The sequence below is a fragment of the Ictidomys tridecemlineatus genome, chromosome 6 (genome assembly GCF_052094955.1).
Source record: "Ictidomys tridecemlineatus isolate mIctTri1 chromosome 6, mIctTri1.hap1, whole genome shotgun sequence".
Taxonomy (NCBI): domain Eukaryota; kingdom Metazoa; phylum Chordata; class Mammalia; order Rodentia; family Sciuridae; genus Ictidomys; species Ictidomys tridecemlineatus.
Window position 1 is genome coordinate 48,745,428 of NC_135482.1, and position 21,897 is coordinate 48,767,324.

The 21,897-nt window shown below is 37.9% G+C and overlaps 1 protein-coding gene across 2 annotated transcripts; it reads left to right on the forward strand.

Moving 5' to 3' along the window:
- The first annotated feature begins 11 nt into the window (after positions 1-11).
- On the forward strand, positions 12-5,316 carry Llph (LLP homolog, long-term synaptic facilitation factor). Of its 2 annotated transcripts, none has more exons than XM_005328706.5 (3): positions 12-143; positions 985-1,196; positions 4,943-5,316. In XM_005328706.5, the coding sequence occupies exons 2-3, from the start codon at positions 992-994 to the stop codon at positions 5,119-5,121; spliced, it is 384 nt and encodes a 127-aa protein (XP_005328763.2). In that variant the 5' UTR covers positions 12-143; positions 985-991; the 3' UTR covers positions 5,122-5,316. The 2 variants fall into 2 exon arrangements, with proteins under 2 accessions (XP_005328763.2, XP_005328762.2); XM_005328705.5 differs by lacking the exon at positions 12-143 and adding an exon at positions 150-346.
- Positions 5,317-21,897: the final 16,581 nt, after the last annotated feature.

The following is a 21,897-nucleotide window of genomic DNA, read 5'->3' on the forward strand; positions in this document are numbered from 1 at the left end:
GCAGAAAGCTTATCAGCGCCTGCCCCGCCTCTGAAGCTTTAGCGGCAGTACTGACTCCCGGCATGCACTGCGCTCACCGGCCGGAAGCCGGAAGTTGGGGGCTTCCAGTCGGTGGCAGCGTGCTGCTTGCAAAACGTGATCTTGTGAGTTTGTTGTTTGCGTCTTCCCTCCGGGGTACAGTGGGGTGTGAGATCTGAGGCTCGATTTGCTGCCTGTGGAAAATTTCGTGCCAAGCTTTGACCCTCTTGCGCCATGTTTGATCTCTTCGGTGTAAAAAGCCAGGACTGGGTCAAGGACAAGAGTCCCTGGCTCCTGATGGCGGCCCTTTGACTTGCTCGTTTTCTGTGTAAGATGAAGACTTTTCTTGTCGATCAGTCGTGCTAAGGTTAACTTTGACCCTCAAAGACTATTCCGCAATCCTGTATGCTGTCCCCCTGCCGGGCTTGGGTCCTTGTAGACAAGGTGGCCAAGTAGGTTTGTGATGGCTGGCATTCGTATTTTGGTATTCAGCTAGTCACCCTTCATCCTTTACTGTGCGCAAACCGCCGTGGACTGAGGAATTCAGCGGTGAATACAATCTGTAACTTCTACTTTCCTGGTACCCACATTCCTTTGGAGGGCAATTTGTCAAAGTCATTTCCTAATTAGTAAACTTAAGATGGTGATGCTCTTTGCATTTGGGGGGAAATTATTTTGTAGGGAAACCAAGGAGGTTTCAGAATTGGCTTTATTTACAGTTTGCCTTTGACCACTGGGAGTTTGATTTAACGTTCTTAATTGTTATTTATTTAGTGACAATAGGAGCCATATTGACCCTCACATAAGTTGCACATTAAGCTGTCATAAATCTTGAAGAGTGAAGAGCTTATCTTCTATTTTTTCCTGTTTTGTAGAGAAATACCTGGTGTCTTGATTTCCCAGGGATATGCCTTTTTTTAGTAGTAAACAATTTGCTTTTGAATGTATATTTTTGTTAACTGCCAGGTAAAAGATGGCTAAAAGCTTACGGAGTAAGTGGAAAAGGAAGATGCGGGCTGAAAAGAGGAAAAAGAATGCTCCAAAAGAGCTCAACAGACTTAAAAATATTCTCAAAGTTGGCAGTGATGTTTTAATGAAAGATGTTGAAGAAATAGCAACTGTGGTGGTACCTAAACATTGCCAAGAGAAAACGCAGAGTGTGGTGAATGATGAAAAAGGTGAGTTTATGTGCTTTATTAAAAAAAAAAATTAGTTTCTTTTTGTGGGTTTTTTTTTTTTGTAACTGCTCTCTGCCTACCTTGAAATCTGCTCACATTTATTATTGAAGGCTACATTGCTATAAGAAATTCTGTGCTAAACTTTTAAAACCAGTTCATGTGGATAGGCATGTTGTGGATTATTCAAGATGGATCTTGTGTAATTAAACAATAATCTGCTTGAGGATTAGATGATACTACAGGAGACAAACCTAGACTTGTTGGAAGGGTGCACAATTCAGTCAGAGTCCCCACAGAATAGAAAGAGGTCTTCTTTGCAAGCTTAACATACTGTGAGTCTTATGTATTTATCAGTTATCCTGAAAAATCACAGTTTCACTGGATTTTATTTTATTTTATTTTTTAAAGAGAGAGGAGAGGGGGAGAGAGAGAGAAAAAGAATTTATTTATTTATTTATTTATTTTAGTTCTCGGCGGACACAACATCTTTGTTTGTATGTAGTGCTAAGGATCGAACCCGGCCGCACGCATGCCAGGCGAGCGCGCTACCGCTTGAGCCACATCCCCAGCCCCACTGGATTTTATTTTCACAAATTCCAGGGACCTCTGTGTCTTAACCATAGTCTTAAGGTAGAGACTGTATAAGGTGCTAGTTTCAGCAGAGCAAAAAGTTTGTTGGATCTCACATCCTAATGCACCAATTTGGCAGCAAGTTGAATTAAACACTCTCAGCATCCATATAATTTTTTTAAAAAAGAGAGAATTTTTTAATATTTATTTTTTAGTTTTCAGTGGACACAACATCTTTAGCATGCCAGGCGAGTGCGCTACCGCTTGAGCCATATCCTCAGCCCAGCATCCATACTCTTGAAATAATGTTTATGTGGTATATATGGTCTGGGAAGAGAGCAGTATTCTTCAACCTTACAATCCTAAAAGTTTCCTTTCCCATTCTTAAAAATGACCATTTTCTTCTCAATCCCTCTCCCTACAGTATACTATTCAGTTGCACTTAGTACATTTACAATTTTATGTAACCATCATCTCTAGTTCCAAAACATTTTCACCATCTAAAAAGAAACCCTGTACCTATTAAAGAGCCTTGAACCCTCTGCCTCCAACAACCACTAATGTGCTTTGTGTCTTTATGTACTTACTTGTTTTGAATATGAAATGGAATCATACAATATGCAGTCTTTTGTGCCTTTCTTTTCTTACTTAGCATAATATTTTTGAGTTTCACCCATGTTGTAGCATATATCAATACTTCCTTTTTAAGTTAATAGTCTGCTTTATGTACTGTATTTCATTTACCTTTCATTGGTTGAACAGCATTTGGGTTGCTTCTACCTTCTCACTATTATAAATAGTGCTCTTGTGAACATTTGTGTATAAGTTGTTTTTTTTTAATGCCTGCTTTTGTTTTTTTGGGGGAATATACTTATAAATGGCAGTGCTGGATCATATCATTCTTTGTTTATTCTTTTCCACCTCAGCCACACTACTTTACTTTTGCACCAGCAATGTACAGGGTTAGTGTCCTACAATTTTGATTTGTATTTCCCTAATGACTAATAAAGCCAAAAATTTTAAAATCTGTATGCCAGATTCCCATGCACTCCTGAGTCTTGAATTGATCCTTTAATTTTCTTTTCTCTCCTGTTTCTCTTTTCTCTCCTCTCTTTTCTTTCATTATATTCTGTAATTTCCTCAACTTTATTTTCTAGTTCTTGTGTTATTTAATGTTACTAATTTTCTTTTTAATATTTATTTTTATTTATTTTTTTTTAAGTTTTCGGTGGATACAACATCTTTGCTTTGTATGTGGTGCTGAGGATCGAACCCGGGCCACATGCATGCCAGGCGAGCGCGCTACCGCTTGAGCCACATCCCCAGCCCCTCTTCTTTTTTCTCATCATCCTCAAAGAGGCATTCTCTCATCCATCTCCTGCCTAGGGAATGTCTAGAGAATGCCCTCATTCTTAGAGTATTTCAGGAGCTAAATGGGGACAGGACTGAGAGTGAGGAGAGTCCTACTTAGTAATCAAGATGGTTCTTTATCGCTGCCCTTAAAGTTCACGTTCCTTATTTCTATTTTTTCAGCTGCCTACCCAGTTTCTTAAGCCACAAAACTACTAGTCATCCTTTCTTTTTTCCTCTATATCTAAACTATTAACAAATCTTATTTATTATTTCAAAATTTCAGCAGAATCTGTTTTTTTCCTGCATTCATCTTAATTCAAATGACTATTGTTATAGTTTGAATGTGAGGTGTCCCCCAAAAACTCATGTGTGAGACAATGCAAGAAGATTCAAAGTAGAAATGATTGGGTTATAAGATGTTAACCCAATCAATGAATTAATCCCCTGATAGAAATAACCAAGTGGTAATTGAAATAATAGGGTTTGTCTGGAGGAGGTAGGAATTGGGGTGTGGTTTTGTGGTATATATTTTGTATATGGAGAGTGGAGACTCCTTCTGTTTCTTGATCACCAAGTGAGCTGCTTTCCTCTGTCACATACTCCTCCATGATGTTCTGCCTCATCTTGAGTGGACTAAGATCTTTGAAACTGTGAGCCCTCAAATTGTTCTGGTCAGATCTTTTAGTCACAGCAGCGAAAAAGCTGACTAAAACAACCATCATCTCTTGCCTATACCATTATAGTAACCTTTTTGCTTCTGTCTTCTTCAGCTTTTTTCCTTTTTTGGTTTATCTTCTACATATTACCCAGTGTGATCTTTTTAGATTATAAACCAGATTATATCACTGGCATGCTTAAAATCTCAAGTCTTTTTTCCATGTTCTTAACAGAACCTACCTAAAGTAATCACTCAACCACTAGTTACTGAGTAACTATTAAATACTAGCACTATTTTCGGCAGCATGGAAACAATGGTGACTACCGAATATAACATCAGGTAGTAAAGATGATTGAAGATCTTGTATAACTTGGTTAAGTACATGAGAGGGACATTCTGGGCATGTTCCTTACCAGTTAATAAGATTAGTGGCAGATATGCCATAGCATAATTTCATGGAACTTCAGCCAAGTTCCCTGTTAGTAGAGCTGGATCTCTGGGTATTGCCTGGTTAGAAGTGTGGCAACCCCAGCACAGCCCCAGGATGTGTCCAGATCTTTCTTCTCTGTTGTATGCTTATCTTTGTTACCACAGCCTGCTGTTGAACCATTCCATTGACTTCATTTAAGTTCTTTCTAAGTTTATTAAAATTTAGTTCAAGTTCATAAGAAATGGCCAGTCATTCTTCATCATTCACTTATAAGACCTGTCCATTAGAAGTATGGATGCACTTCTTACTGGCTCAACTGTCTTATGTAACTCAAGGAATCACTTAATATGAGAAGCATTCTTATAATACATATGTGCTCAGAACCATACATTTATCCACTAATTCAGTAGCTTAAAGCCATAAATCCTAATGCTTCCTTTTTGACTTTATTATTCCAAAGCACAATCAGGACAACATTCTTTAGAAAGTTCCTCAGTGAGTAAATAGATGGTGTCTGTAGTTACAAACACTTAGGTCATTCATGATTATAGTAATATATAGCATGTGTCTGATTTTGTCAAGTTTGCTGTGAGGAGTTTTGTTTGACTGAATGAGAGCATTCTAGAAAAGGTTTTTTTATAGTTTCAGTCTGCCTTCAGTTCTGATAGGCCCAATGCATTCATATGCTTTCAGGGGTAAGTGTTAATAGTTTCTCCATATTTTTTTTTTATTCAGACGACATGAAAATGGAGACTGAGATTAAGAGAAACAAAAAGACTCTTCTAGACCAGCATGGACAGTACCCTGTGTGGATGAACCAGAGGCAAAGAAAAAGACTGAAGGCAAAGCGAGAAAAAGGAAAGGGGAAGAACAAAGCGAAAGCAGGAAAGGCAGCAAAGGGTTTGGCCTGGTAGACTCTTAAAACTTGAAGAATTCTACATGGGACAGATGTTTGATTGGAGAATGTATACATTGATTTTGACTGTCACTAAATGAAAACTATTCATTTTCATATTTTAAGTTGACTTTTTGTCTTCAATTCAAACCCAGAATAACCCCTCAAGTTTGTTTTGGAAACTTGAATAAAGTATTTTCTTTGGTAAATGAAAGGTATATTGATGTTTTAATTGGATGTCACTCAATATCTATATACTATAAGACATCAAAATTCTGTCAAGAATTAATATGGTTGGTTTACCAGGTGTGTTGGAACACACATGTGATCTCAGCAACTCAGGAGATTTAGGCAGGTGGATTACAAGTTCATCGACAGCCTCAGCAACTTAGCGAGTTCTTAAGCAACTGAGACCATGTCTCAAAAAATAAAAAGGTTTGTGGTGTGACTTAGTGGTTGAGTGCCCCTAAATTCAATCCCTGGTACCAAAAAAAAAAAAAAAAATTGATGTGGTTGTAATTGGATCTTACAACTTGGTAAAATCATCCAATAAAGGTAAAATGATAAACTGACAAATTTGAGCGAACTCAAATTTAAAAAGCAATTATGTAGTTATATTTTTTAAAAATGTGACATCAGTGGGTCTTATAAATAGTACTAGATTGAAGTTTTGATTTCTGTAATTCAGAATAAAAGATATTTTGTGTGTAAAACTTTGATCTTTTCTTCTTTTGTATATTATGAAGGTTTCTCAGTACTAGAGAAGACCAGAAATTTCCATTAAATTATTTAAAAGTCTTAGATGGAATATGTGAATTTATACAAATCAATATGTTTCAAATTAAAGTACCTCAGATTTTTCCTAGAAACTTAATGTTCTTCAGTTTTAATATTGTGTAGCCTAAATATAATATAGTACAGCTTTCCCAGAGTATGTTTTTCAGAATCCACTTCTCCAGGTGCTTTTGGGGAAAAAAAAATTGTGGTCACATCAATTTGGGTAATGCTATATACCCAAAGAATGACAGGAAATGTTACTTTATTATTATATGGTCTTATATAGGTCAGTTTCTGAGAAATAGAATACATTATCGAAAATGTTGGTACTATAATGAAAGTTTTAGTTAAATATCTTGCTATAATTTGCTAATTTCAATCAACTTTAATCAATCTAAATTTCTCATTTCCTCTGAAATTCCAGTCTAATCAGATTAATAATCTTATTTGTTTACTGACATAATGAAATATTTATTGAGTACTTCCTTTGTGCCAGGGACTTTTCTAGGTACTGGGTAATATTACCTGGGTACGTAGAACTGAGAACTGTGCACCTGCTCAGAAGAAGATGTTAAATACACCAGAAAATCAAGTGAAGGGTGAAAATTTTTAGAATAAATTCACTTGGCCATGAGGCCACAAACTGTCAAGAATCCTAGGAAGCTGGGGCATAGTATAGATAGATAGGATATGACCAAAATCCTATAGAATATTGGAATCTATAAAATGTAATGCCAGTAAAATAATTGAAGTTATTTTAATAGGCTTTTCTTAATTAATTCTATTTCATTTCAGAAGTTAGTGGATAACTTCAAATATTTAAAATAGGTTGGACATGTAGGTCAGTGATAGAGCACTTGCCTAACATTCATAGAGTCAGGTTCAATCTCCAGTACCACATACACATACACACAGAAATTTAGACTGACGTTTCAAAAGTAGTGCAGGGTGTGATAAATCGAGAAGTATAGTATAGCACTTATATCTATTATTAACTTATCTTTTTAAAAAAATTTTTTTAGTTGTAGATGGACACAATACCTTTATTTTATTTTTATATGGTGCTGAGGATCGAACCCAAGGCCTCTGCATGTGAGGGGAGCACACTACTGCTGAGCTACAACCCCAGCCCCTTATCTTTTTAAAATTTATCTTCTTTTAATTTGACTGATATTTTTCAGAGAACTGTAAAACCACCAGGTGGAGCTCAAGCTAAATACCAAATCATTTTTGGAATTAGGTTGAGCTATTGCATTAGGAATTGAATGTAAAGTTTTTGTTGTTTTTTTTTAATTATATTCAAATATTTAAGAATAATCAAAATAGCATAAAGTATTAATTCATGTAATTCATCCAGTAATCCTGAGTTGGGTGCTAATATTCTCTCTTTACACAGAATAAAACTGAGGCACACAGGCCATGTATACAAAACCAGGAGACCTGCGATTCAAATTCAGGCAGCTGGGCCCTAGAGCCTGTACTCTTAGAATGACAATCTGCCTCTTCAGGATGCCCAAAATTGCTAAAAGAAAAAGGTGATTTTAGGGTAGAACACTTAATTTTTGGTTCAACCCATGATGAGTTAGGTTGATACAGACTCGGGATCAGATAAAGAGCAGGTTTTAGTAAAGAAATGATTCATAGAATGCTCCTCAAACCTCTGGGCCTAAAACAGACTGGATTTTCCTAAGAAACTCTTCATTAGGAATGGACCCACCTTTTCCAAAAGAGGAAGGTATGGCTATGATCATCATTGCACAGGCTGCTACTGATAAGAAATGTGAACTGCAGTTGAAGCTCTAAGTAGTGGTTTTGACCACATTATTTTTTCTGTTGTCAAATTAATGTAGATGCCTATCTTTTTCCACTACTTTGCATGCTATATAAAATATGCAACAGTGTATATTTGCTTGTTAAGAAATTTGAATGTTTTCAAAATTTGGACCTACATATCTAGGATTTTTAGAAGCTGGAGAAGAAAAACTATCTGGCTCTAAATGACTTGATTCAACGATCTGAAATGTACTGGTGGGTGGTGACAGAGACAATGGTGTATAGTTTAGGCTAGTGAAGTGCTAGTCACAAAATAAAATTAGGGGCCTCTAAAGAGACATCAAGGAATTGCCAGATCTATGTATCTATCTATTTATTTATTTATTTTGTACCAGGGATTGGACTCAGGGGCACTCAACCACTGAGCCAAATCCCCAGCCCTATTTTGAATTTTATTTAGAGACAGGGTCTCACTGAGTGACTTAGCGCCTTGCAGTTGCTGAGGCTGGCTTTGAACTTGTGATCTTCCGGTCTCAGCTTTCAGAGCCACTGGGGTTATAGGCATGCACCACTGTGCCTGGCCAGAATTGCCAAATTTATAAGCACTGCAATTGAAATTCAGATACTAGACTTGGGTAATCTTACTAGCTAAGTGGCTGACTTATGCCACCTGGCAGATTGATTCAACCATGTGCTAGGCACAAATATAAATAATTCTTTTTTCCTAGTATTTGCTGGCATATGAGAACACTATTACAGCAGACACATACCTGTTTTACAAGAAAGGGTTTGTGAGTGAAGGATGACCTTTAAAGGCTTACAAGAGTTTAAAAGCCATTCTGCTGTCCACAGGGGCTATCAGGCAGCTAGAAGGACCAGAGCCAAGGTTGGGCCTGCTTAGGAAAAGAATGCTAAAATTTACATAGTTGAATGTCAAAGGTCTTTCACACCTATTTTAGAACAGGGAAACAACACAATTTCATGTCACATAAGACTCATTCATTAGGGTAGTAGTAAACAGCAACAAAAAGGGCCAACATTTAGAGAATGCTTATTATGCTAAATTCACTTATATAAAACAAAGAAAGGTGTGGGAACAATACTCTTATCCCTAATAGTGCAACTGTTAAGTAGTGAACAAAACTGTTCTGAGTATAGAATGAATACCTACGATGCAAAGTCATAAAGAGGGCCTGACTGCATCTAAAGAGGAACCTTGTAATCAAGATAACTGGGAGAAGTAATGAGCTGAAGTGGGAGTAGTACCCTGTCAAGCTCAGGCTGGAAAACCAAGTGAAATATAGTAGAATGGGTTCAAATGCTGTACTTGGAATTCGGGCCAAAAGTTGCTGACATTCTTTTCAGCTAAGAACTGCCTTATATAAAAATGTTGTATTTGAAATGTATTGGGTTTATTTTGCTCTATCCAGTCTTTTGGTGCTACATGATTCTAGACTTAAGTATCTTTTTTTGATGGAAATAACAAAATCTGAAATCTTAATTTTATTAATGTTAAGTCTGGTACTCATTCAACCAAGTTTCAAATTAAAGTATGGAAAAAACGTTATAAACATCTGCTTTAAACAATGAATGGGCTAAAGACTTTCGAATTTTGATTTAAAGAATAACATAGCTTTATAATATATTAAGTTTATAATATGCAGAATGTATTTTATTTCCTAAAGCAGTGAATTTTCTTGGCATTATGCTATCTTATGAAACACTTTCTCACTCTCACATTGTGTCTTTGTAGTTTTCAATATCAGCAAAAACCTTTAAGTGGTCTTAGTTGGGTGTTGTGTATCATTGTACAGTAACTGCTAGTACATATGGAATTTCTGATCCGTGTAATAAAGTACATTTGTCATGGATCTTGTGATCTGCATACCTTTCAGCCGTTACTTCATAAATCTGTTCCATCGGAAAACTGCTTTGTACAGCAATGGTTGAAGCTGCTTTTAATAAACTAATATTTTGTGTCTTTTATATGTAATCAACAGGGAGTATTATAGACTTGTGCCTCTGTGGAGAAACATTCCACTAAACTTCTTTTCTCTTGACAATAATGGAAAAAATAGCTCAGGAAAAGCACAGATGTTCAAGAACATATGTTGTTTGCTCCTCAGTCAGCTGAGGATCTTTTGTATAGCTCCAGATTTTTTCCCCCCAATGCTTCAGAGAAGAAACCGTTTGAGGTGTGTGATGGGGAGAAGTTACAAATTTCATTGAGAGACCAACATTGGGTGTTATTTGTCAAAATTCTCAAATGCCTCAACTTGCGCCCACAAAGAGATGATATTCTTGAACAGAACTGAAGGCAGTTGGCCAAAGATTGGTCATTTCCACATGCTTCCCTATTCAGATGTAAGCACTCTACTCTTCTTTTAGTTTTCCCCAAAACTTCAATTTACCAGTATCTTCAACAAAGCAGGTATTTAATCATTATTAAATACAAAGTGATTTCCTCTATATCCTCTTCTACCTTGAGTTATTGGATAAGGGCTGTTCTTTCTTGAACTGTAGAAATCTCCACAGCTGAATCTGAAATCTCAATGAGTCAGATCTCCACAGCCTGGGCAATTGGTTATTAACATATGTACAGGAAAATATTCTTGGAAAATACTTTATAAAAAAGGAGCTATGTGCCTTAGGTGAGGTTGGTATGAATGTCCTTTATAAGCCTGTGAATCTTTAAGAAGACTTGCCATAAAGAGAATGGAAACCAGCTGTTCCAAATCTCCACTGAGGAAACAGGTTTTAACTAGCAGAAAGGATTTAGGTTAAATGTAAAGAAGAACTTCCTGAATGTGAGCATTATGTAAAGCCAGGTATGGATTGAAAAGAGGTTGTTGAATTGTCTCTGGAGGAGATATGAGAGAAAGAAATGGAAGGGGACAAGCACAGAGATCAATACCCATTTGATTAAGATGGTTTCAACGTAACTCTACCCAATGGTCCTGAGTGGTTTATTCTTCTTTCTCACACCCACATCTCAGCTTATTAGGTTTACAAGGTCAAAACTGAAGACCATACTTCAGTCCTTAGAACCAAAGTGCCAGAGTACTCTTAGATCTGGAGATTCCGTTCATATAGTTCTTAATTGAAAGGCAATGGCAAGGTGTGACGAATGGATGAAGACACTGATTCATGTTGATTTCCCATCCTTGTCTTTAAAGACCAGTGCACACATTGAGCTCAGAGCAGAGGAATCTGACATTGGCTGAGGAATGGCTGTGATGGCTGTGTCAATGCTGGGTAAGCTGCAGCTGACTGTTTTGACCAGGAAATCCCCAGCAAGATCAAAAGGTCTCAGCTCAGACTTGACACTTGGAATTCTAGAAGCAAAGACTGAAAAGACAGGAAAAAATGGACACTTTCCTTTTTCTTGCTTCCTGGCCCACACCCTGCTCCTGCCTCCATTTGGCACTCTTTCCACCCCTTTACTTTTCGTCTTTCACCTTCTATCTTTTTTTCTTGCATTTTTTAAATTGTTTTGAAAAAGATTTTAAGCTGTGAGTCAAACATTTTTTAAAATCACTGAATTCAGTTATACATGTTTTTTGTTTTTTTAATGATCCCTAGCAATTCTCCTTATGGACCAGTGACCACGTTAGAAATGGGTTTCCTGCTTGTTATTTTTCTTCACTACTTGACTACTGTTTCTCTGCATTTCTCTTTTTATCTTTCTACATTGGCTTCTTCAGTATTACTTTAATTTCCTCCTTGGGCTCAAGTCACTAATAAGTAAACCTACTCATTAGGTTTTTCTTCCTCTTCCTCTTCACCCTCATCTCCTTTTAGTTGGATTCAATATGAATAAAAAGTATGCTTTCCAACAGGGGTAGGCAAATGTGCTGATCATCTGTTCTTGCAAATAAAGTTTTGTTGGCACATAGCCACCACCACTTTTTCATGCACTGTCTATGGTTACTTTTGTGGTACAATGGCGGAGCTGAGCTGGGCACAGTAGTACATGTCTGTAATCCCATCGGCTCAGGAGGCTGAGGCAGGAGGATTGCAGTTTCAAAGCTAGCCTCAGCAATTTAGCGAGAATGTAAGCAACCTAGTGAGAACCTGTCTCAAAATTGAAACATTTTTAAAAGGGCTGGGTATATGGCTTAGTGTTTAAGCAACTCCTGGGTTTAATCCCTGGTACCAAAAAAAAAAAAAAAAAAAAAGGTGGAGCTGAATAGTTGAGACCCAGACCTTTCAATGGCCTGCAAAACCTGGCTTTTAGAGATAAATTGCTGACTCCTGCTTCAAAATAATTTCTGTATTTATTAAATGAAGGCTTGTCTTTATTTGAGAATTCAGGTGAGTTGAATCTTATTTCTCCATCCTGAAGCATTTTACATTTGGAAGTCTCCCCCCCCCACTCCAACTTTCTAGCTTGAAGGTAATTGTGTCCAAAAGAAAAAAACTCACTGAGTATCAAAGCACATGTTTTAGTCAGCTTTTTTTTTTTTTTTTTTTTTTTTTTTTTTGCTGCTGTGACCAAAATACCTGACAAAAATAATTGTAGAAGAGGAAAAGTTTATTTGGGGCTCACAGTTTCAGAGGCCTCAGTCCATGGACAGCCATCTCCATTGCTCTGGGCCCGAGATGAGACAGAACATCATGGCAGAAGAGTGTGGTGGAAGGAAGCAGTTTGGGACACAAGAGCCAAGAAGCAGAGAGGGAGCTCTCTCCCCTCACTAGGAAAAAAATAAATAACCCTGAAAGCACGCCTGAAATGACCTACCTCCTCCTGACACACCCTACCTGCCCACCTCACCACCCAGTTAATCCCTTCAGCTGGATTAACGCATTGGTTAGGTTAAGGCTAACATAACCCAATCTTTTCACTTCTGAATGTTCTATTATTGTCAAATACATGAGCCATTGGAGGACACCTCATAGGTAAACCATAACAAGGCAGGTGGCACCAAAAGGTTTTCATTGTGTTGTGTCTGTGGGTTTAGGTGTGTTACCCACCAGCCAACAAAGATGATTTTGTTGTGTAAAGATTTTCGCAAATCTCATAGCTGACTTCCTGAAAGTTTACAAATTATTTTTGAAAATGTTAAATGCTGGAGAAAGGATTCTGTTTTAATTTAATATGGCACCTAGAATACTGACACATGTAATGGCATTCCAATATAGTTTGATTAGGTGGGTGGTCTAGCTGAAAATATTTTACACAAATCCACTTACAGGTTGGTTTCATTAATATGAAATTAATATAGATTAAAATAGTCATAGCATTTTAAAGCTTGGAAATATTGTAGAGATCACCCCTATTTTAACCCTGGGCTTTTTAGCAGAGAGGAAAGAAAGACCAATTTTCCCAAGATATCCTTAGTTTGTGGGAGAGTAGTCCTGGGGCTTAGATTACTGTATTCTCACACCAATTTTTTTCTAAACCATAAATCAGTGTTTACTAGCCACACAATTGGTAACATTCGGACTAATGTGAAAATTAATTTTATTCTTTTCTATAAAAAGAGAAGCTGTTAAATAAAACTATGATGTGTGACTAGTGATCTTTTTTGCAGGTCTATTTCTTCTGTAATTAATAACCAAACTTTTCCCATTGGTGACTGTGCTCTTTACCTCACAGTGTATTTGAATGAAAATAAAATAGAAATAAAACAATAACCAACCTCTCCCCCCTATCCCCACATGAAAGTTCAGATTTTTAAAATCTACTTTATTCATTCTAATTCATCCTGTGTGGTTGTCAATTTCTTCCTCTTTTATGATTTTTATTATCTTTCCTCATAAAAGTAACACATGTATATTGTAGAAAACTTAAAACTCAGGAAAGTCTAAATGAAATGCAATCACTTGTAATCCAACCACCCAGATGATGTATAGCTGTGTGTATATTTTCATAATTGTTTTAAGACTGTATAATTTTATATCCTGCTTTCTTAACTTTATAGCGTGAGGATTTCCCCCATGACGCTGGGGGATGTTTTAAAAGTGTTGTTTGAAAAGTTACCTCATAGTCTATCTTGTGGAGAAACTATACATTTTCTTATTCGCCTTTTGGACATTTAAGTTCTCTTTCTGATTTGTTTTTGTTTTTTTGCTATTAAAATACTTCTCTGTAATATTAGTGGCCTGACACTCAAGTCTAATCATTATCTGATTATATTCTTGTGGGAGAGTTCTAAAAGGGCATGAACTTTTCTGAAAAAGCTCAGATCCATGTTGCCAAACTGATTTCTCCCCAACCCAAAATAATAATTAATCCTTCCAGGAGTGTAGTAGGGCCTATTTGGAGCACCTTTGAAGGGCTGTAAAAGAAACCTTTTAAAACATTCCTTTTAGTATGGTACTTTCCTGCTAGGAAGCTTCCAGTGACTGCAAGATGGGATTCTTAGTGTACCCTCTTCCATTTCTTCACATCCAATTGATCTCTCAGCCCCTGCAATCTGGCTTCTGCCTCCATCTGCCTGCCTAGAGGCATCAAGGAAACAGCCTGGAACTGGACTGAGTCAGGAAATGAGGGTTCAAATCCCAGTCCTGCCACTTACTAGTAAAAGACCTTGAGCCAGTAACTTAGTTTTGTGCCTGCTTCCTCAGCTTTAAAATGGAGATACTAAAACAGAACATGATTTGTGAGGCTCTCATGAGATAACAGATGTAAGAAATGCTTTTAATCTCTATAGGACTATGTAAACCTGTTATTATTATTATTATTATTAATAACACACACATACACTACTCTGAATATTGTTATTCAGAGTAGTGTGTGTGTGTGTTATGAGTGCTGTCTCCCAAACATTTCTGATTCCTTTTAGGTCTGTGATAGATTTCCACTTGCCCACCCATTTCACTTGGATGTGCTCATGTGACTGACTTTGGCCAATGTGATAGGAATGGAAGTGACATGTGCCCTCAGGGGAAGAATCTTTTGAGAGCTGGGCCTTCACCTCTCATCTCATTGTCTATTCTGAGACAATCTTTTCTTCTCAAAACTCATTTACAGGAGCTGGGCATGGTGGTGCAGTCCTGTAATCCCAGTGGCTCCAGAGACTGAGGCAGGAGTATCACAAATTCAATGCCAGCCTCAGCAACTTAGACCCTGTCTCAAAATTTAAAAAAGAGAGAGGGGATGTGATTCAGTAGTTAAGTGCCCTGGTTCCATCCCTAGTACCACAAACAAACAAAGTCATATGCAGTCTACCCTTATCTGCCTCAAAGTCATATAATCTCTGAACTTTCCTGTTAATGTTTCCCAATCTGACCCTTATCTTTTAAATAAATCAAGGATTAAAAAAATATTCTTGGTAAATAAATATAATGATGACACAAGTTTCATTTGGGGTGGGGGGTTAGCTTATTTCAAGTGTGTTAAGTACTTTCAACTGCTACAAATAGCTTTTTATTTTTTTATTTTTTTACTTGAAATGTTGGTGGTGGGAGATACACAGTGGCCCTCCATGCTGTACTTATGCTGACTTGTGACATCCATTAATTTGGTGATTTAACTTCTAAATTTTGAAGGGTGGTATATTTCATATCCTTGGCATTATATTTTAAGTTTCTTAAGGGAGGAGACCCTTCTACACTTTGATTTATCAAACATTAAAATCAGAAAAGAACATACATGTTTTAAAGGACTTGATGCATATTTGGCACCCCTTAAAACAATTCTTTTTCCTTTCTGTTTCTTCCAGCATCATGCGACAAAATATGCAGATAGTAGTCATGCTATCGTTTAGAACTTTACAAATTGGTTGGTCTATTGATTCCAGCTTTCCAGAGGGCCTGCTATCTATCTTCTTTTATTTGATACTAGAATATGTGGAATAGTCATCTTCACTGGTAAATACCGGCATGGTAATTATATTCAGTGTTGATCTTCAGCTATAACACAAAGCTATCAATTTATATCAATTCTGCTGATAGGAAAAAAAATGTCAGAGGCAGAGTATGAAGGTATTTTTGTTTTGTTTTGTTTTGTTTTTTCCTAAATTTTATCTTTCTCTGTGGGCCAGTGCTAGTTTGCATCTCTGGTTTATATCATAAAATATTTTAGTGTCTGCTTATTATAGTATCATAACTCCCTGAGATTTACCAAGGACAAATATCATCTTAATATTATATTGTTTTTCATTTCACCAGGTTTGCTTCATAACCTCAATAGTTATTTCTAGTTGCGATTCTGTTTCCTCTCTAAATGTGTTAATAAAATGCTCGCATTAAGATTGGCTTTGCTCCAGAATCTGATATGGTCACGCTTCAAGTAAGTGATAAAACTTGTGACAATATAGCACTTGGAGATCTTTGGATGCATCCTAACTATACAAGTGGGGAAACTCATAGTTCCTTATAGAGTTAAATTAAGGTCAGACCTGGTTTCCGACATGAAGTTCAGATGTATTGGCAGATCCCCATGCTTGCATTTATTATACTGTAATTTGGGGCTTAAAGAGTTATATCCAGTCCATCCCCAACATCTGGATAGTGTTTATAACGATCACATTTGATCCTAATGTAATTTTGTTGGGGAATTCACTAGAATTCCTCTGTTGGCTACATTACAACTGAACATGAGATCTGCTAAAATATTACCCCAAAACGAGAGAATATCCATAGAGAATACAAAAATAGATAGATTTCATTCCCTCCTTTCTCCCCTTCCCCCACCTCTAGCCACTAACCCACCCTGTCCATCTATCTGGGCTTCCTTGCCTCCATTGATAAAATGGGGGTGATGCTTTAACAGCAGCCAATATCTGTCAAGGGGTTTGAACCTTGAAAAGCAGAGCAGGCACAAAAATCTTTCAAAGATGATTATTGTACATGTGCAGCCACAATGGCAGTGTCACAGACTGCTGATGTTTTGAAGACATGGGCTTGAGGGCAATTTTCCCTTTCATTTTCATTTTGATTTAGATGCTATTCCTTAGGGTTAGGAAGACATTATTTGGAAAGTAGAGCCAAAGGATTGGTTTAACCATCTTCCCCCCATCAATGGGACCCCCCAATGAATCAAGCTGAACCGTTTAAGGGCTGTAAAGGGAGACTTTAATTGTGGGAGATTGACAAGGGGACACTGGGAAGTTTGGCAGTGCAGTTTCAGGACCTCCCAGCCCTGCCAGCAGGAAGATTATTAGCATATTTCATGTAATTTGTGCATAGCTCTGTACCCTTCCCATGAACTAATTTTAACATTCAAAAAGAGACAGATGGGAAGGAAAAAAAAAAAGACAGATAGGGAAGGACAGAGACTCTAACAGTCTTTGGAGAGGGAAAATTATTTCATTAAATCTAAAGAGCATATGCTTTTCTGATGTATAGCATATGCAAGTCTATGCAAATTATTTAATAGCAGTGCACTCAGGGTAATTTCCATTTCCTCCCTCGCTTGTGACGGGAATATTCCTTTTAATCAGATTAGATGACATCCTCCTCAAACTTTTGGGGGTTTCAACTTAATTTACCATGCTAAGTAGTTAGGGTAATTTAAAATAAAGCAATCAGTGGGCTGAAAAGAATGAAGCCAAACCTCATTTCTGTGTTTGCGATGCCGGGCTGGCCGGCTGTGTGAGCCCCACAGGACTTCGTTCCCCGCCCCCCTCCTCTCCCTGCTCCCCAGCACCCTAGACCTTGGCAGGGTTTCCAGTGGCCAGTTGCGTTGTTTTGATGGCACCTAGACAGATCTGTTTCCCATCCACCGAGCGTGCATGTGATCCTGCATTCCTTTGGGTCTCCCCTGACTGTCACAATTTACAGTTCTGCCTGCAGCAATGATGGAGAGATGAATTCACACCCCTTCAAAACTTTTTCACCTGGGGAGGTCATGGACTCCTGAAAGGGACTTTGGAAGAGTTGGAAGGGTCCCTGTAGATTTTCCACTTTAGATGTTGGAGGGAAAGGGAGCAGCATTCCATCTCGTACCAAGGATGGACAAGTGTGTTACCCATGGAAGTCATGGCAACCAAAAATTCATGGGAGACACACCCTGAAAGGGACAGCCACTTATCCATGGCACCCGTGCTGCCACAGTAGTGCTAGCCCGTGGCAAAGCTGTAAAGCTGGTTTTAAGGCATTACTTTCAGTAGGGCAGGCTGGGTACTGCACAGGGAGGTTTATCTTCTTGAAGTCAGAAGGGAATTTGTGTGATATAGTTACAATATTCCAGCAGGTGGCGGTAAAGTGTCTTGAGGAAGGAGTTACTTTAAAACCGCATCAAGTTACAGTTTGGATTAGACTAGAGGCTGGCTGGCCTCCTCTTTCACAGCCCTCAGTTTTATGGGCGGTGGTGTTTGGGAAAGGGGAAGATTTTAATTGCTTAAACTAATTCCTTGCAAAGTGTTAGCAGATGAGGTTTAAATATCATCCATATTAAGACTGCTAGGGATTTACTAGCCACCAAGATATAAAAGAGTGAAATTTAATGGTGAAATTTTATGTACCAAGACAAAGAGTTAACTTTTTTTTTTTTTTAAACTTCATTTCTCTTTTTCTCTTTAAACTCACCCCCATTCCAAGGCAAGACCTCCTCTAGGATCCTGGTCTGAGATCTTCTCCTAAGACCTGCTCCCTCCTTAGACTTGCCCAGGGAGATGTTCTGGATCAAAGGCTTGTCCCCAATCTGGAGTGTGACAGATGGAAAAGACGGGCTGTCCTCAATTAACTTTTATCATTATTAAGGCCACAGCAGGCTGTGGCTTTCCAAGTGGCCAATGTGTCTTTCCATTGCTTATTTTCATGAAACTCCCTCACCCCCCACCCCCCCACCCCCGCACCCCGCCCAAGACAATCCTTTCAGATGATTGTCACTTTCCCCACTTCACAGAAGAGATGACATCAGGAAAGTTGAGGGGACATCTCCAGTTAACAAATCTTAATCTGTCTGACCCTAAGGCCAACTGCATGTTGGTAGGCTGCTCTGCTACATGACAACTAAAAATGGGATTAAAGTAGGCTTCTTCCTTATTATTTTGTGGGCTTTTTGTTGTTGTTTAATAGGTAAGATTATATATATGATAAAGTCAGATACACAATCACAGAAGGTTTCTTTTCTTCCAGACATTATACCTGCCTGGCCACCTTCCCCTACCTTCCCCTAGGCAACTGGCCATACCTTACATAAAGTAGATTCTTTCATAAATATTTTGGGATTTTATGTTATATAAATATATATGTTATATAAATATATATATTTGGGATTTTATGTTATATATATACCTTTGTTCTCACATAATGGTAGTTGGGTAAACACCCATTGTGTCTTTTCTCATTTAATGATACTTCTTTAGATGAGCAAATACTTGTTTGTAGCAGCCTCAGAGTTGGAAATACTTCCTATTGTAGAGACCATAATTTTATTTAACTGGAATTAATTTATTAACTTATATATTTATTCAAATGAGACTGATGAAACTTATATAGATGTGTTTGTGTATGTGTACAAATATATGCCTTTAAAAATTTTTGCTGGACAAATATGCCAAATACTCCAAAACTGGATTAACAACTGGTCTCCTCCCAGAGCAACGTTAATTATCAGGTATGTTGTTGAAGAATTTGTTTTGTGCTTTAAAAATATATTACTATCACTTTTAACATATGTATGTGTCTACATACATACACAGGCACACACACACAAGTTATTTGAACTAGAATAAGAGGTTATCAAAGAAAGATACCAGAGTCTTCAGATATTCAAGAAAAGTCAGCCTCACTTAAGGGATCCTGATGTATATTTAAAGCACTTAGACAACTAGATAGTCCATGGCCTGTCCAAACCTGTTGGACTTCTTTGGAAGAGGATGAGATAAATCAGTAAGAATAAGATAAGAATAGGTCAAACTTCCAGGGGGGAAGGAAAGAAATAACAAAAGAAAAAAATTTATACTCTCTACAGATAAAGACATTTCTTTCTGATCCAGTAAACTTTAAGCTCTTTGGTTAGAAAAATTCTTTCTGGGCTGATGTGAAAAACTGGTCTCCTTTCTTGCTGATACCTTAAGATGAATTATAACTCTAAAAGTATTCAGGAATCCCCCCAAAGATGGAATTTATATTCCATTAATTTTGTATGCTCCCTAGAAATTACAATGGGGTAAGGGAGGGGAGAAAGAAAGAAAAAAATATTTTATAGTAGAGAGACCAGGCAGATACTGTGTGAATATGAAGAAGATATACCTTACACCTCATCAGTCAGACAAGTTGTCCTGTTATAAATAATAAATATAATAACTTAGTAAATTGAATATTGCTTAAAGGTGATAATTACTACAGAAAATCAGAAACTAGAGTAGGTTAAGGGGAATTGGAAGAACCAGATCAGAGTTGGGAAGGTGACCAGGTTGCAATGTTAAATATATTGTCCAGTGTTGCTCTCACTAGGAAGGTAGCATCTGAGCAAAGACTATGTAGATGTGAGGGAGGTATCTGAGGCAGATGGATAGCAGCATTTGTTGAGAGGAAGAGGATTTGGAAAGAGAGAGCCAAGTCACTAAGGCAGGAGAATGGATGCTGTGCTCAGTGACAGCCAGGAATCCACTGTGGCCGGAGCAGGGTGGGTGAGGAAGAAGGGATGGATGTCAGAGAAGTGAAGGTGGAGAGCAGTTGATAGAAGGCATTATAGGGAATTGCTAGGATTGGGGCTTTCAGCTTGGGTGAAAGGGGCTTTTGAGAAGAATAATATCATGTAAATTACATTTCCAAAGGATTCTTCTGAATAGAATGGAGGTGGCAAGGTAGAAGTAAAGAGACAAAAGAGGAGGTTATGTCAGTAGTCTAGGTGAGAGAGGGCTTTGATAAAGGGAGTCATCAATGAGGGTGCTAAGAAGTGGTAAGATTGAGGTTCTTTTATGAAGGCAGAACCAACTGCCTTTGCTAGACATTGGACAAGGATGTAACAGGAAGAGAAGACTCAGTGACAACCCCGAGACTGTTGGCCTGAATGATCATAAGATGGATTTTCCATTTTTACACCTGCCCCAACCCCCAAAAGCAGGCTATAGATAGAGCAATTTTGGAAGGGACATAGTAAATTTGAGATATTTGTGAGAAATTCAAGAGGATATATTCCTCTGGAGCTCAGGAGAGCTGTCCAGAGGTATAACTGTGGGTGTCCTCAATAGTGATAGCCCCAAGAAGAGTAAATAGAAAATAATGCAAGGGAATAAGTCCTGGGACTCTCCAATATTTTACCACAGGAAAAGTTGAGGAATATCCAGCAAGGCCGATAGAGAACCATGAGTGAGGTGTGTTGGGAACCAATGAAGACAGAGTCCAATTCTCCAATGCCATTTCTTCTATGTGTCCCCTCCAATGGGACTGGGTGCTTCTATCACAAGGCTTTGCAGTGGGAGCTACTCCCCTCTGGCCCTTCAGCCTCTACAATGTGAGAACCCAATGTTCCTCTCCTTGGTAGTATGCAGTCCTCACCAGACACCAGACACTGGTGCCTTGATCTTGGCCTTCTCAGCCTCCAGAACTTTTGTTGTTTATAAACCACCCAGTTTCAGGTATTCTGTTATACTAGCACAAATGGACTAAGGTATCGACTCCCCTGTAGTGAGATTACATGTCCACACCACTTGCCATGTACCTTTATAGAGCTCTCCTCTGTGGGTGGAGAGACTTTCCTACCCCAGTGCCACTGAGCTTGAACATATGACTTGCTTTGGTCAGTGTAAAAAGCAGAATCCTGGGGCAGGAAAGATGGTGGAATGAGATGGACATCATACATTACCCTAGGTACATGTATTACTACACAAGGGTGCGACGCTATGTCGTGTACAACTGGAGAAATGAAAAGTTGTGCTGCAATTGTGTACAATGAACCAAAATGCATTCTGTTGTCATCTATACCTAACTAAAATAAATTAACTACTAAAAAAAAAAAAACAAAAGCAGAATCCTGGATGGACTTACTTTATTTTTTGCATTCCTGGACAATTTTCCTGAGAAGTACATGTCTGGGTAGCTGCTGGTTGAAGGAGAATGAAGGATACATAGAGCATAGACCATGTAGATGTGAGGGAGGTATCTGAACTTCGCCTAGTGTCTGACCATATCTGCCCCATTTGACCCACAGACCCGTGAGCATAAGAATGAAATGCTAATTATTATGAGTCACTGGGTTTGGGTTTATTGTTATAACTGTAATAAGCTTACATCTTGCTGTAAGTCACTGAGCTTGTTATACAACATCATTGCAACAATAACTATTATAATCCCATAAGAGTTCCCCAAAATATTTTTACAACCCATCAAGAAGGAGAATCTCCCT